Raw genomic sequence first — 16,948 nt, 5'->3', positions numbered from 1 at the left:
TTCCTTCAGTTTTTAAAGTAAAAATGAAAGATACATTTTTCATTTTCACCAAGAACTTTATTGAACAACACATTCATTGTTTTGTTCCACTACCTTCTGCCATTTTTCAGGTAGCTTCATAATTCCATCTTCCCAAAATGTCTTATCTTTTTGAGCAAAGAACTGTTCCAGGTGGCTTTTACGGTCTTCCAGGGAACTGAAATGTTTTCTATTAAGAGAATTTTGTAAAGACTGAAATAAATGGAAATCTGAAGGTGCAATGTCTGGTGAATACAGCAGATGAATCAGAACTTCCCAGCCAAGCTGTAACAACTTGTGCCTGGTCATCAAAGAAACATGCGGTCTTGCGTTATCCTGATGGAAGATTATGCATTTTCTGTTGACTAATTCTGGACTCTTTTTGTCAAGTGCTGCTTTCAGTTGGTCTAAGTGGGAGCAGTACTTGTTGGAATTAATCATTTGGTTTTCCAGAAAAAGCTCGTAATACAGGACTCCCTTCCAATCCCACCATGTACAGAACATCACCTTCTTTGGATGAAGACCGGCCTTTGGCGTGGTTGGTGGTGGTTCATTTCGCTTGGCCCACGATCTCTTCCATTCCACACTGTCGTACAGTATCCACTTTCCATCGCCCATCACAATTTGTTTTGAAAACAGAACGTTTTCGTTACATTTAAGTAGAGAAGCGCAGGCAGAAATACGGTCAAGAAGTTTTTTTTCACTTAATTTATGTGGAACCCAAACACCAAAGCAATTCACATAATCAAGCTGGTGCAAATGATGTTCAACGCTTGATTTGGATATTGTGAGTATGTTGGCTATCTCCTGTATGGTATAACATTGATAGTTGTCAAAAACTGTCTCGATCACTATCAACATCAACTGGTCTACCCAACCCTGGAGCATCATCCAGTGAGAAATCTCCAGCATGAAACTTCGCAAACCAGTTTTTTTTTTTAACATCTTTATTGGAGTATAATTGCTTTACAATGGTGTGTTAGTTTCTGCTTTATAACAAAGTGAATCAGCTATACATATACATATATCCCCGTATCTCTTCCCTCTTGCACCTCCCTCCCTCCCACCCTCCCTATCCCACCCCTCTAGGTGGTCACAAAGCACCGAGCTGATCTCCCTGTGCTATGCAGCTGCTTCCCACTAGCTATCTATTTCACGGTTGGTAGTATATATGTCCATGCCGCTCTCTCATTTTGTCACAGCTTACCCTTCCCCCTCCCCGTATCATCAAGTCCATTCTCTAGTAGGTCTGCGTCTTTATTCCTGTCTTGCCCCTAGGTTCTTCATGACCAATTGTTTTGTTTTTTAGATTCCATATATATGTGCTAGCAAATGATATTTGTTTTTCTCTTTCTGACTTACTTCACTCTGTAGGACACACTCTAGGTCTATCCACCTCACTACAAATAACTCAATTTTGTTTCTTTTTAGGGCTGAGTAATAGTCCATTGTATATATGTGCCACATCTTCTTTATCCATTCATCTGTTGATGGACACTTAGGTTGCTTCCATGTCCCGGCTATTGTAAATAGAGCTGAAATGAACATGGTGGTACATGACTCTTTTTGAATTATGGTTTGCTCAGGGTATATGCCCAGTAGTGGGATTGCTGGGTCATATGGTAGTTCTATTTTTAAGGAACCTCCATACTGTTCTCCATAGAGCCGTATCAATTTACATTCCCACCAACAGTGCAAGAGGGTTCCCTTTTCTCCACACCCTCTCCAGCATTTATTGTTTGTAGATTTTTTGATGATGGCCATTCTGACTGGTGTGAGATGATATCTCACCGTAGTTTTGATTTGCATTTCTCTAATGATTAATGATGTTGAGCATTCTTTCATGTGTTTGTTTGCAATCTGTATATCTTCTTTGGAGAAATGTCTATTTAGGTCCTCTGCCTATTTTTGGATTGGGTTATTTGTTTTTTTTTATATTGAGCTGCATGAGCTGCTTGTATATTTTGGAGATTAATCCTTTGTCTGCTGATTCGTTTGCAAATATTTTCTCCCATTCTGAGGGTTGTGTTTTCGTCTTGTTTATGGTTTCCTTTGCTGTGCAAAAGCTTTGACGTTTCATTAGGTCCCATTTGTTTATTTTTGTTTTTATTTCCATTTCTCTAGGAGGTGGGTCAAAAAGGATCTTACTGTGACTTATGTCATAGAGTGTTCTGCCTATGTTTTCCTCTAAGAGTTTGATAGTGTCTGGCCTTGCATTTAGGTCTTTAATCCATTTGGAGTTTATTTTTGTGTATGGTGTTAGGGAGTGTTCTAATTTCATTCTTTTACATGTAGCTGTCCAGTTTTCCCAGCACCACTTATTGAAGAGGCTGTCTTTTCTCCTGTATATTCTGTATATTCTTGCCTCCTTTATCAAAAATAAGGTGACCATATGTGCGTGGGTTTATCTCTGGGCTTTCTATCCTGTTCCATTGATCTGTGTTTCTGTTTTTGTGCCAGTACCATACTGTCTTGATTACTGTAGCTTTGTAGTATAGTCTGAAGTCAGGGAGCCTGGCAAACCACTTTTGACATGTTTGATCAGCCACAGCACCTTCTCCATACACTGAACAAATTTTTTTTTTGCATTTTTACCTTTCTTGAAATAATAAAGCATAATATGCTGAAAACATTGCTTTTTTTCTCCCATCTTCAATATTAAAATGGCTACACAAAAAGTCACCAATTTTGATGTGGTTTTTTTAGATGCATGCTGATATGACAGCTGTCACAATACAATCTAACAAAATTGTTTTGAATGAAGTTAAACACAACTAAGTGCTAGTGGAGCCATCTTACAGTAAAAACCAAACAAACTTTTTGGCCAACCCAAGTTTTTAAACGTTACAATTATATAATTCTAGCTGTGAGTTTGGAATAATTCATTTACTCATTCCCCAGGTATTTGTTGAGTGCCTGCTTATACCAGACAGTATTTGAGTCACTAGACAATCAGTGGTGGCCAAGCCAGACACGTTCAGTGTTGTTCTCATGGTGCTACGTTATAGTTGGGATAAAACATCTAAATTTCCAGACCATAATTTCAATATATATTAAATCATATACAAGGAGGGAAGGTAATTTTAAATGTTAATTAATTGTACAAATTTATTTTCTTAATGGGGCTGATTAATTAACTATAGAGTGATATAAAATATTATGTAAAACTCACATGTACATCACAACTATAAAGAACACATATATTGGTTCACAGTAGTATACTGCCATAACAAATCCTCATGAAACAAATGTCATAGCTTTCCCTTGTAGTTATTTTACTTGGAAAGATATGTAAATTTGAATGTATGTATATATGCATGCATGCGTACATGTACATATGTATATGTCTATATGTATACATGCATATGTAATAGTTTACTTATACATTGCTGCATTAAGTTGTTCAGTGGTGAGTCTGAACAACAAATATTTATTTTATTGGTACTAAGAAATAAAGTTGCTAGTAGGTAATTGCTGTTATTTGGGAGTCAGGAAAGAAATTAGGTTTGTTTTTTTCTTTTCAGTTTAAAATCAGTGTTTAAAACAAAGCATTTTGTAAATGCTAAGCAATTATCCTATTCATTAAGGCTACATACATAAATATTTCCACCTTAATTCCTTCTTTGATGATTGCCTGATGTTATTATTCCTTTATTAATAATTGTGAGTTCTTTCTGAACTTTCCATATGATTTTTCAATTCATTTACTTCTATCTTAGGAATTATAAACATATCTGGGTATTCAGAAATATTTAAATCATTAATTATCACACTGGGACTGAATTCTTGAATTTTGGAATCAGAGATACTTCCAAATAACTTACTATTTAAATTTTTTTAAATGTCAATTATTTACCTTTATGAGGAAAGCTCACTCAAAGTACTAAATAGCCATTTACATCGTATCATTCAATAGATAAAATATTTAGCGTTAAGAAAGGAAAACAGTCTTTATATTTGTCTGTGTTCATGTTTGTAAGACTTTTTTTTTTTAAGGCCGCACCATGTAGCATATGGGATCTTAGTTCCGCGACCAGGGATAGAACCCGTGCCCCCTGCATTTGGAGCATGGAGTCTTAACCACTGAACCGCCAGGGAAGTCCCTGTAAGACTTTTTTTAACAGAACAAAAATTGCTTGAAAGCAAAGGCCATGATTATAGTATATGTGAGAGAGAGCATCTTAAGTAATGAAAAATTACAAAAGTTGTGAAGAAAATATATCCTTATGGAAGAACGACTTGAATTGGTCCTGACATTTAAACCAGAACCAGAACCAGATTGAGTAAATACTTTGATCTGTTTCCTCTGTACTGAGTCAGGGCATAGTAACACCTGGGTGCAGGTAGGGTTTTTTTTTTTTTTTTTTTTTTTGCAGTTCATATTAACTAGCAGACAAGTTTTATGAGGTACCATTAGAGACCTGTTCCTAGAAAAGAATGAACAGCTCTCCCTTTGTGAATATACTTAGCCATGATGATAATGTACATGGGTCATTTTGCTTTCAATTTTTTTTTAAATGTAAGATGAAATATGCTCCCATGTATTCCTAATGTTACTTATCTAATACCAGCTAATATATAAAATGATATTCAAAATTTCTTTTGGGGGTGAGAATATTTATAATAATGATGCCACTGAAATGCAGCCTGTATTATTAAGCTACGTTACTGAATAAAAATTACTCCATAATTTTTCACAAAGAAAATTTTTGTTTATAAGAATGATATTTTCCCATTCATAATGATATGATTGAAATGTACCCAAGGGTTTCTTTCTCATTTATGTTATGGAGTAGAAGCAGGAACAATACTTAAACACAAAGTACTAAATAAACTTTTTTCCCATTAATGTTAACAGCACTCAGTGTTTTTATTTTATGTGAATTTCTACCCTGATACTCCATAGTACACATACGTTTATAATAATACTTATATTTACTCTAGTAGATGCCCTCATAACTCAGCTTTACATTATCAGAAGAGTCATCTGACTTGGTGAATTTTCAATAAGTGGAACAAAGAACACTGCTCTAAATCCCCGTAGTGAAGATTTACACTACAGGCTAATAGTCGGTGCCTCTTTATTCTGTCTTTGTGGTCTGGCAGAATTTCACTGCATAGCCAGCCCTGATATTTAATGGAAAGATACTAGGGTTTGGAGTAAGCATGCCTGGATTGGAATTTTGCTTTTGCCTTTCACTTGCTGTTTGTCTTTAAATTCTCTCATTTAATATGTGGCCTTGAGAATTAAAGGTGACTTGTGGTGGATCACTTAGCTTCCTTGGCACTCATTTCTAGAATTGTTTTTATTACTGTGGATACTGCCGTTGTTGCTGTTTGCAGACTAACATATTTCTTTCCAGGATTTCCATTTAAAAATATTTTCAAAGTTCCATAAGAATTAAACAAAGGCAATTTCCTTTATATTCTGCACAGTCCTTGAAAAATTATAGACTCAAAGAAGACATTTTCAGAAGAGGTATTAAGTGGCTACTACTTCAGTAATAGTTCTTGTCTCTCAATACACCTGTGCTAATTTTTGTTCTTATACCAAATATTGTTCCTTATTCCAATAAGGAAAGTCAAGGGGTAGCTGCATATTTGCCATCTGAAATACATACCACACAATGATTTAACTGTGACTGTACTACTTCCTGTTCAACACTCTTTGTTTCCAATGCAGGCAAGTGCATCTTCACTTCATCTAAAATCATCTTACTTTCCTGTAGACGCTGCTCAAAATTGGCTGGCTTCTGGAATAATCGAAACTTCATGGAAACATCTTGCAGTTTTTTCTGTAAAGAAAAAGCACCAATTTAATTTTGTCTTCCAAACAATAACCAGTCATATTCTTGTTAACATATCTTCCTTTATTCTGGAAGATATACAAGAATAAAAATAAAAACAAACTGAAGAAACCCTTTTTTCATTTGTCCAGCACAAAGAATACATGCATTTGGGAGAAGAATTCAGTAATTGTTCTTAAAGTGATACTAAATAAACGACAATTTATTAACCTATTTTATCCTTAAAAGGTAGAATTCAAAATAGTCTGTATCATTTATATATTATTTGTAGTTTTCAACTAATGCCCTTAATTCCAATTTGCTAATAAGCAAGTTATCTAATACAGACTATATTTTAATATCCAACTAAAACAAGCTCCTTAGTTAATGGAATAATACATACCTGTGTCACTTCAATTTGGGATAGTACCCTTTGGGCAGCTTCCTTTCCCTGGTAATGTTTCTTCATTTCTTCTAAACTGATCTCATGACTTGTCAAATCAGATTGGATTTTCTGTTGGGAGGACAGCATTATAAGTCAGCATACTCTGCAAGTTACTGCAAAGAACAACTCACCTTCCAAGAAAATGGAATTTGAAACTCTCTCAAAACATTATTACAATGTAGCCTCTTTCAAAATGACAATAAATTGATTTTTTTACTTATCAAAAGTTATCAAAAATGAAATTATTTATCTCCTATTGGGCTTATTAATAAAAATAAATTATCCTTTTGAATCAGTGATAATAGCTGTTTCAGATATAATTTTCAGTAGGAAGTATCTATTTATATCTAATATGTGAAACTGATATTCTTTTATCTTTGTATTTACATTCAAAGCTGACCAAAGATGTTAGCCTTTATTTAAAAAAGGCCAACTATGGCAGCGATAAGGCATAATGAGAAAGTTGAATGTGGACAATATTCCTTAATAGTGATCTTTACTCAGAAATTCTATGCCATATTTCAGTTAAATTTCAGGGAAGCTATGTATCTAGGAAAGGGAAGCTAAATGTCTCGACTGGCCTTGCTTTTTGTCTGATACGTACTTAATAGCTTCCTGCAGAGACTGTTTTTTAAACTTTAAATAAATATAAAATATTTATATATTTTCTAAAATGAGTAAGGACATTTTTGATCAAGTTGTATTTAAAAGTATGTCTGTATTTGACTTATACACTTCTGAGCCAGTTACAGGAGTGGGTCAAATCTGGTAGTGTGCAGGGACAAAAACAATAAATTCATTCAGTTATTTCTACCAGATCCAGCAAAAATTAGCTACTGGTCAAATTATTCTAATTTAAAATTCAGTCATTGTCAGATTATCGTAAATAAGAGAAGAAAATGATTAACTTATACCACAGGGCCCATAAAATTTCCATGCAAAACAATTTGTATAATGCATATTAATATAACCTAATTTACACCAATTGGAGTCAATTCTGGCACATATTATTAGAAAATAACATCAGTTTGCTTAGCAGTTACCACAGAGAACTACAGCCCTGAAATGAGTAATGAGAAACTCCAAGAAAATGGGTTAAGTGGTGAGGGAGTTTTTCAGAATACAAGGTTATAAATGTACAGATACACCTTAAAATTATTCCTTAGCATATTGATTCTAATAATTACAAAGGCAAAGTAATTACAAATTACTTAAGTAATTAGAATTCTGGTTTAAAATAAAGAAGAGCAAAGACTCAAGCAAATCCATATATATATATATATTTTTTTTTTTACTATATATAGTATCTTCAGTGGTTGAACTACGACGTTGCATAAGAAATAGTGGTATGTACCTATTCTCCAGGAACCATAGAATTTGGGGGTTAGGGATCCATGTTAGTGCATAGCATTGTTCATACACCTAGAAATACTAAGGAGTCTGAAAAAATTTAATGGGAGTATACACAGTAGAGTAATACTTACAGGAGAGTTAATAGATGTCATAGGAGAGGTGATGTTAAAGTAGACTATGAATAATTAGTAAGCATTGCTGGGGGCATCAGATGCTTTAGGAGGTTTATGATCTTAACTTCTCAGGTGGAAAAGTCTCACCCCCTCAAAATGGTGGGCCAATAACAGCCATGTCTCTGTCACATAACTCTGGCCACCCCCAAATCATGGAAAATTAGAACATAAAGAATGCCTGTGCCCAGTTATGTCCATCAGACTCTCTCGGAACTGACAGGAGAAAGTCTGGTCAAGCTCTGTGGGCGCTTGGAACTGTGTCACGTATGAGACTGTGCTTATGAAGTCTCTAGTTTGCACTGTCAGTTTAGGAAGAGCAAAGATCCATAACCAGAGAGAGAAGTAAGACAGAGATAGTAGGAACAAAAATATTGATGGCTTTCAATAATAGGCTGAAGCAGATAGCATCTGCCAAAGATGGCTGCAACAACAGTGTCCGTACCACATACTCCTCTTACCATTCCCCCACTAAGAGGTAGAGTTTATTTCTTCACCTCTTTAAATCTAGGTCAGCCTTATGATTGCCTTGACCAGTAAAACAAAGCACAAGTAATGCTCTGCCATTTATGGGAAAAGCCCTTAACTGGCCTAGTGGCTTCCACTTCTGCCTTTTTGGAACACTCACTCTTAGGATGCCCCCTCTTGGAACCCATCTGACATGCTGTGAAAAGCCTAAGCCACATAGAGAAGCTGTGGAGAAGTGTTTCAGTGAATAGTCCCAAGTGAGCTTTCAGCTCACAGTGAGCATCAATGCTAGACATGAGGGAACCATCTTGGGCATCCAGCCTATTTGAGCTTATAAGTCACCGTAGTACCAGCCAACAAATGCCCGCAATCACATGAGAGACCCCAAGAGAAACCATCCAGCTGAGCCTTCTCAATCCACAAAACCATTAACAGAAAATGATAATTTGCTGTTACAAGTGACCAAAACACAGGTTCTAGTCTCTTCCTGAGTAAAAACGTTATTCTTGCCCTTGGTTTCCATGAGACATTCCTGTGCCCTTATGACCAGCTCCCTTCCCTCATTTTTGTTTTGGCTTTAGTTAATTCATTTTTGTTACTTGTACCTAAGTGTACTAAAGAGTACACTGGATATGCAAGGAGATGAGAGTTTTAAAAACAAAAGCATTCTTGAATGATGGAAAACAAGGTGTGGACAAGGCACTGAACCACATGAAGAGTTTGGGAGAACTGAAATAATGCATAGAGAATTAATACACATCCACAGAAGTATAACTAGAAACGTAGGTGGGAATGAGGTATTAAATAACCTCATGGCCTAAATGAAAAGTGTCTAGTTTTTTTTTAATATGAAGATAAAGTTTGAAGTTTAAAAGTGATCAGAATCACAGATAATGGTTTTACTGCTAATATTTAATCTAACTATTAAGGCAATTCATAATGAGAGAATTCTTCTATAAACTCAGTAATACTTTGATATGAATTTGTATTTTATTAATCATATATAGCTACATATGTGTGTGCATTTTTTTAAAAAAAGAAGCAGCATCACTTGTACAAACAGTATTTATTTTAGTGCACTCAAACATTAGAGGGAAATAGAAAGGGAGGGTCAGGAGAGAACCATGGAGAACAGAAAAATTGAGGGATGGGAGAAGAAGGGAAACACCAAAGAAAGATAAGGAACAGTCTAAGAGAAGAAGAGGAACAACCAGAAAAGAGAGAGGGTGCCACTGAAATCAAGTGCTGTGAGAGCTTTAAGAATGAGCGAAAGGTCAACAATGTCAATTTTGAGACAGATCAAATGAAATAAGTACTAATAAGGGCATATTAGCTGGTCAATGAGCACTGTAGCTAGGACAGAATCCGTAGATGGTAAGAGCAGAAATCAGGTTTTCAAGGGCTGAAGACTGATTAAGGACAAGGAAATACCCTTATAAAACAGTTTAAATCATTTTTGAAGACTTTTGTCTCCCCACATAATGAAATGTAGGTCAGTGAGAATTGAACACGTATTAAGGCCATATGAAAGAAGCCAATGGACAAAGCATTTTTTTTAAAGCATATATGAAGATAATTGATTAGAAGAACCTTGGAGGAAATGAGAGGAAATGGAGTGAAGGGCAAAGATCAATAATCAGTGGAAAATATTGACAGGTGGAGAGGTGCCACTCTTTCAGAAGCCAAAGGTAATACATAAAGATTTTGGATGTGGAGAAGCAGAAAGTGTAATGCTTCCTACTTGATGCTCTCTGGGAATCAGAATAGTGTTAAGAGAAATCTGGATTTAAATCTCAGGGCTCTGACTTGCCACCTGGGCAAAGCACCAAATTTTTTTAAGCCTCAATTTTCTCATCTCTAAACTGATGGTGATAATGACAAGCCAGCAATGAAGCATTATCATAATTTGTAGGCAGAGTATCTGGGAAAATTCTCATGTCTGCAGTAGACAACTATATTGGTTTTGGTAAAAAGATTAGAGGCGACAGCATATGTAAAAATACCTGCTCAAGTTGTCTGCACAAATATCTACTCATAAATTGTCAGTGTCATTATATACCATTTGTCTATAAGCATGAGCCCCTTGATATCTGCTGAGGATGAGAGAGGAAAGGATTGAGGAGGAATCAAAAGGAAAGTGATGAAAGTTGCATAGCCATTACAGAAACTGGGAAAGGAAAATGATGAGTGAAAAATTAAAAAGATATTCAGAGAGAGAAGAGGGCCCAAATTATATACCTGTAACAGTATCTGTCCACATGTTTTTAACTAATTCATCCATTTGGCACTCAAGGTATATATAGTAGAGGAAAAAATGAAATATACACCTAATTCCTTTAGGCTTTTATACTAGAGGGGTGAGAGAAGAGCACTGAAAGAAATAATCATTATTATCATCATCACCAAAATGGACATCTGTGTGACCTTATGTCCCAACAGTTCACATATATTCATTTAATTATCTAATCAAACTAAGGTAAGTATTTACCATCCTAAATTACAATTACAAATGAGATTAGAAATGTTGACTTGTCCAAGATAAAGTTAGGAAGTAGCAAATTCAATGCCCTTTAAAGAACTATACTGACTCTTAAATTATGATTTAAAAATAAAAATATCCTCCAATTGGACATTTAACAGAAAAAAACAGACATCTAATCTTATTTGCATACTAATAATACTTAGCTTACCCATTCAATTCAAGAAGGAGATTCTGCGTCTACCACCTTATTCCACACAGTGAGAACAAACCATTGACCCTATTCTTAAAAAAATATCTGTTCTAGGGAAACGGAACATAGAGATACAAGTAAATTACAAAGCAGAAATGCATGCAATATAATGGAAAAATCATGCTATGCCATATAAGAGAAGAGAAATATTTATTTCTACTATAGAATCTGGTAAAAGTTTAAGAAATTGGCGTAATTTAAGTTCCATATGGCTGATAAGGGGGTTTTAGAGGGGTAGATAAGATAATAAGAAAATGGGAATTCATTCCAGGTGTGGGAACCACACTAGAAAAGACTGAATTTGGAGTGTGCAGAGTGTGAATACTTACTTTCACGGAAGTAGAACTGGATTTGGGTAGAGTAAAACTTACTATCTAGAGGAGGAATTAATGAAAAGCTACTGAACCTTAAGTTTCAGGGCTGGTCACTTGCAAAAAGAATTCTTCTATAACTGTATTTAATTTTCTATTTGTAATTTGTATAGTTTTTTTTTTCTTAAAGATTGCCCCCTCAGAGCTGCCTGCAGTAGCATAGCATTACAAAAGAAAACCAAAATAACTTAAGTGATCATTGAAACACAGGTCTTCTGATGACTAATTCCACATTTTTCCAGATGAGCCATACTGTTGTCATGACTTATAAACAATAGGAACAACAATAACTTACAAAAACACATGACCAAAAACTTAACTTTTATCTGTCACAAGGGGATGTGAAGGACCATGTAACATGTGAAGGGAAAGTTTGGCAATTTGGAAGTTTCAATGCAAAGAATTATATGGACTTTGAAATGTTCATATTTATATCAAGCAGTTACATAGACTGTTGAGAGGATGAATTTCTATACTCTTAGAAAGGTCACCACTACTAAAATTATTAAAACTGAAAAAACTGATGGCTGAACATCATATAAAACTTAGATTTTATCATAATTTATAGGCAGCATTTCTAGAAAAATTCTCATATCTGTAGTATGATTCCAATAGGATTAGAGATCAAAATTTCCTTATAAATTGAGTATATTATGTATGAAAGGAGCACAGGGGCTAAATATATTTTGTAAATTAAGGATAACCATGTGTCCGTGCTACAGAACTTCTCAGAATATTTTATATATTAATATGCATTAATATCCAAGAGGGATACAGTTCTTTGCTCAAATTATCCTTTTGCTTTTCTTTGGCAGAGTATATCACACAAGTAGATTTGGGAAGAACTATCTCATGTACTTAATGTATATATTTAGTGATAACAATTTAATTCATTATTAAGATAAGATAAAAATGGACATCTATTTCCAATTGATTCTACTTTGGGAAAGCTGTATAACATGCATCACACTTATACTTAGCTAGCACATTTAAAAACTGATTCCACAATTCTTACTTTCAAGTGATAATTCATCTTTAGTTTGTACTTAGGATATCTTTTACCACCTACTTTATTTAAGGTCATCAGATTATCATTCTGGAACTACATAATTTAAAAATCCTTATCACTTTAGGGCAGGCTTATTGTGAAATAGATAAGTGATTTGTTTAAATAACAGTATTATGGAAAATTATAGGTAAAATGGACAATCTCCCATTTACAGATTCCTCTTAAAAAAAAAAGATGAATATTACATCGTCTTTCCTGATACTATAATCAGACAATGAAAAAAATAACATTTAAAAAACTTTTTAATGTAGAAGAAAACACTGGGATTGGAAGATTTCATCCAAAGGATAATGATTTCCATAGTTGGCTACCGGACTTCTAAGGTCTGCTAAAGATCTAAAGACTGTACTATTTGAGTTCTATATTCACCTAAAATATACATCTACTAGCATACAGATGATAAGTGTTTGAAGAAAATAAACAACTGATCTTGTGAAACTGTCAGCTTCATATAAAATCAGTAATTTGTAAAAGAAACAAAATGAAAGGAAGTAGCAAATGAGTGCTGCTGATTCAGAATACCCATGTATGCTCTAAAAGGAGCTCTCAATCCAATATTTCTCAGGATCACTGGATGTTTTCCATAAAAGTGAAATAATATAAAGCTAATTATATCGTCATGCCCTTACCAAAAAAAGACATTTGACAATACAGTAATTATGTTCACAACTAGCACTATATATTGAAAGTAGGAAACAACAGTGGAAATGAATATAACCATTTTTTCCATTAGAGATGGTAAAGGGCAAATTAGAAAACTAAAAATCAATCAAACATTAATGACATTTCCAATATAGCATTTTACAATTAACTGAGCAGAGAGCAGGGCTTTTTATCATGATTTACCTCACCAGACCATTCTCATATATCAAATTAACGACAGAAAATGGCAAGCAAAATTAAGCCGTAACTGCCTAAAGTATTTAATGGAAAAAAGGAAACTTTGTATCAAATAATTATTGAAGCTTTTCTCACATCAAATAAAGAAAATGACTCCGAGGGAAAAAAATAACTAAAATATTTCAGAAAGAAAAATATTAGAAGATGTGAGGTTAAGACTACGAATGGAGAAATTGAACACTGTTAGACGAGTCATTTTTAAACAGTAATTTTGATATTACATCCGCAAGAAGGGGAAATGGCCACATACAACACATATTCTAAAATTAAAAGAAGAAAATGTACTCGAGGATCTTAGATACTTTGTACTTTTAAAACATGTGGAGGGGCTTCCCTGGTGGCGCAGTGGTTGAGAATCTGCCTGCTAATGCAGGGGACACGGGTTCGAGACCTAGTCTGGGAGGATCCCACATGTCCAGAGCAACTAGGCCCGTGAGCGACAACTACTGAGCCTGCGCGCCTGGAGCCTGTGCTCCGCAACAAGAGAGGCCGTGATAGTGAGTGGCCCCCGCTTGACACAGCCCTTGCACAGAAACGAAGACCCAGCACAGCAAAAATAAATTAATAAATTAATAAACTCCTACCCCCAACATCTTAAAAAAAATGTGGAACATGAAAAAAATATAATCTTTCACATCTTCTGCAACTCTTGCTTGTGATTATTTCCCACACGATTAAACAAACGTCAAAATCACAATAATAGTCATTTTATATTGGGGAGTAATCAGTTCTATATAGTAGTACACAGAGGCAGCATTTCAGTGTTAGAACAGATTTAAAATTCATTGCATTGTGTTTACCATTATATCTATATTACTGGGTAAAAGAAAGGAAATTATTTGTTATGGTTATGTGGAGTTTAACATCGGAGCCCAAATATCTATAATAGCTCTCCATTTTCTTGTTCTGTGATTAAATTATTTCATTATTACATAAATCCAGAATGAATTTCCCTATGTAAGTTTATACTGTCTAATTCATAAATCAGTGAGGTAGGCTGTAAAGTTAGACTGTTTTGAGTCGTTTGGCAATCAAATGTGCCTATTTCTACTATAAAAGTCTTTCTTATTCCATAATGAAATCATAAACTTAATCTGATAGACCAAAATCTGCATTTAGGTCTTTATTTTTTAAGCACTGATTTTGAGAATTTGTAATGTTTACATTTAAATATGGCCAAATATATTTAAAGTGAGTTAGAAGATTTAGCTTAAATACAGGAAGACCTCAGTTATGAATTATTTTGATGCGCAGCTAATGCAATCATCTTAAATTAACAGCTTTCTTTAGTAAAAAGAAGATCCCTCTTTTCTGTTTATTGATACTCATTTCTCTTTATTGATATTCACTGGGATGGAAAAAGAGATGGAAGGAAGAAATCTGGTCTGTAGTGAACCTGGAATGCCCAAAAGTCCTAGCTTGATAAGCAAAATACAGGAGAACTTTCCGATGATGATTATGAGATCCTCTCCTTTGATGGTAATTTGTTTGTTTCCTAAATTGTTCCTTTTTTCCCCCTCTACTCATGAACATAAATCTACTCTGTGGGATATGAGGCTGCAAAATATGGGATCATGAACCTGCCAGACAAAAGAACTAGAACAATTTAGCTATTACAATCACTGTTAAGCAACCCCACTGCTTCTAGTGGTAATATGAGTATTGGGGTCATACTCTCCTCTATAAAATGTGCATCATCAACACATAATGATGTGGAGCATTTCAACAGGTACCCATGTTAGACTGTTCTAACATATTGGAGATTCAAAATATGAGATTACTGGAAAAGGGGAAAAAATTACAGATTGAAGTATCTGTGTAGTCTTAAGAATTACAGACATTTACATGGCTATTTAGACACAGTTATCACGGCTCCTACAATGATTTAGAGATACATACAAGGTAACTGGCACATTAACATATGTGGAATTAGGGGAAAAAAAGAAGAAAATAAGAAAACTAAGCCAAGTTCATCTTCAAACATCCATACTGAAAATTCTACTTGTGTAAATTAATTTGTTCATGTAGGAGTTCTCAGCTACATTTTCTACTTTCACTCATTTCCCATAAGAGTAAGCAAACAATCAATATAGGAAAGTCACCAAAGTCTGACTTCCACCCCAACTTCCTCCCATTGAAATCTTGTCACCGCCATAGGTGAGAATGTCAAATAGTGGTGAGAAGTGTGATGTGAAAAAAAGAGACTGCAGCTACTCAGCCATTACCAGTAATGAACTATCGAAAGTTCTCAACCTTAGCTACATATTAGAATAACTCAGGGTGGGGAGGAGTTCCAAAAAATTCTGATGACTGAGTCCACCTAGAGATTCTGACTTGATTGGCCTGGGGTGCAAAGCTGGGTACTTGGAATTTTGCTTCCAGACCTTAGGTGATAAAACTAAATCTCTGTATTTCACAATGTTCTTTAGGAAAATTAAATAAAGTAAACAACTCTATTCATGCCGTGTGCTTCTCCGCAGTTATCAATTTGATGATTTTATTCTGTAAAGTTGTTTCGAAGAAACACTCATAGGGTTTTTTATATTTAGTCGTACTATTTTTGAAATATGTCTTAAATTTTTGATTTTTATATCTAGAAGATAAAATTTCTATATCTAGAAGAGCTTTCTCTATTTGCTTTACTCTATTTGAATCAATAAGATGTCATCTTAATTCTGTACTTTAATAAAAACCTCTCTTTAAATATGCTGGCATTTTGATGCTGTAGTCATATGATTTAAGAATTTGGTTTGGTTAAGAATTACTTTTTTGAAATAAAATACTCGAATCAACGTATGCGGTGATATTCTAGCAGTATGTAGTTTTATTGTCTAAAAGGTTAAACTTTATTCCTGTAAGTTCATGACACTAAATAAAAAAGTAAAATATGTTTAATCTGATTTAGAATCAGAAGGCTCAATTTGCTCATTATGACAGATAGCTGGTCAATGAACATGCAGAGGCAGCTCATTGCTGCCCTATAGTCCTAAATGCAAATAGAATGCAAGGAAGTGCCTTGCTCTACATCTACTTTTACATATAATAAGAGTATACCTGTCAATATGTTTTACACATTGCACACATTTCCTTAATGCTGGAATTTGTTTATACCTGAGAATCTCAAACTATCTTGAAAGGCAGAAAAAGGGAGACTCTTTTTAACAGATTTAAATTTAGTAGTAAAACTACCAGTGCACCACACGGTGGAGTCAAACATCCACAAATCTATGTGGCCAATATGTGACAGGAAATCTGAGCACAGATTTAAGATGGCCAAATATGGTATCGCCATTCACTTTGTCCTGCTTCTCGGTGATGTATTAAAACAAGTACTCGATTTCTGAAAAGGGAAAGCCAAGCCCATTAATCTTTTAATTAGCAATGAACTCTTCTGCAAATTTACAGAAACACATTGGGTATAAATTTTCATTTATACATAGGCTTAAATTTACCCCCCTTATATATACTTAGAAAAACATCCTTTGATGGTATTCTTAGTAGGTTCTTTGTCTGACACACTGTGCTTAAGTGCTTACTTCACAGACAACCTCTTTATCCTCTACTTGTTTCTTCCAAAGGAGATTCAAATTGAGCTTCAGGAAAGCCAGTCCTTGAAGTAAATCTGAGTACTTGATA

General features: G+C 34.5%; 1 protein-coding gene across 5 annotated transcripts in view; it reads right to left on the bottom strand.

The window, feature by feature from the left end:
- The window catches only part of DMD (dystrophin), a 2,236,200-nt gene that overhangs the window by 1,299,727 nt on the left and 919,525 nt on the right, over positions 1-16,948 (bottom strand). For all 5 annotated transcript variants that reach the window (XM_082680764.1, XM_082680765.1, XM_082680763.1 and 2 more), the window contains 2 exons: positions 6,208-6,318; positions 5,640-5,813 (listed from right to left, as the gene is read on the bottom strand). In XM_082680764.1, coding sequence (XP_082536890.1) covers positions 5,640-5,813; positions 6,208-6,318 — 285 coding nt within the window. The remainder of the gene's footprint in view (positions 1-5,639; positions 5,814-6,207; positions 6,319-16,948) is intronic.

The sequence above is a fragment of the Grampus griseus genome (assembly GCF_964374135.1).
Source record: "Grampus griseus genome assembly, chromosome: X".
Lineage (NCBI taxonomy): Eukaryota > Metazoa > Chordata > Mammalia > Artiodactyla > Delphinidae > Grampus > Grampus griseus.
Note: the sequence above shows the minus strand (reverse complement) of the source record. Positions and strands in the feature narration are given on the sequence as shown.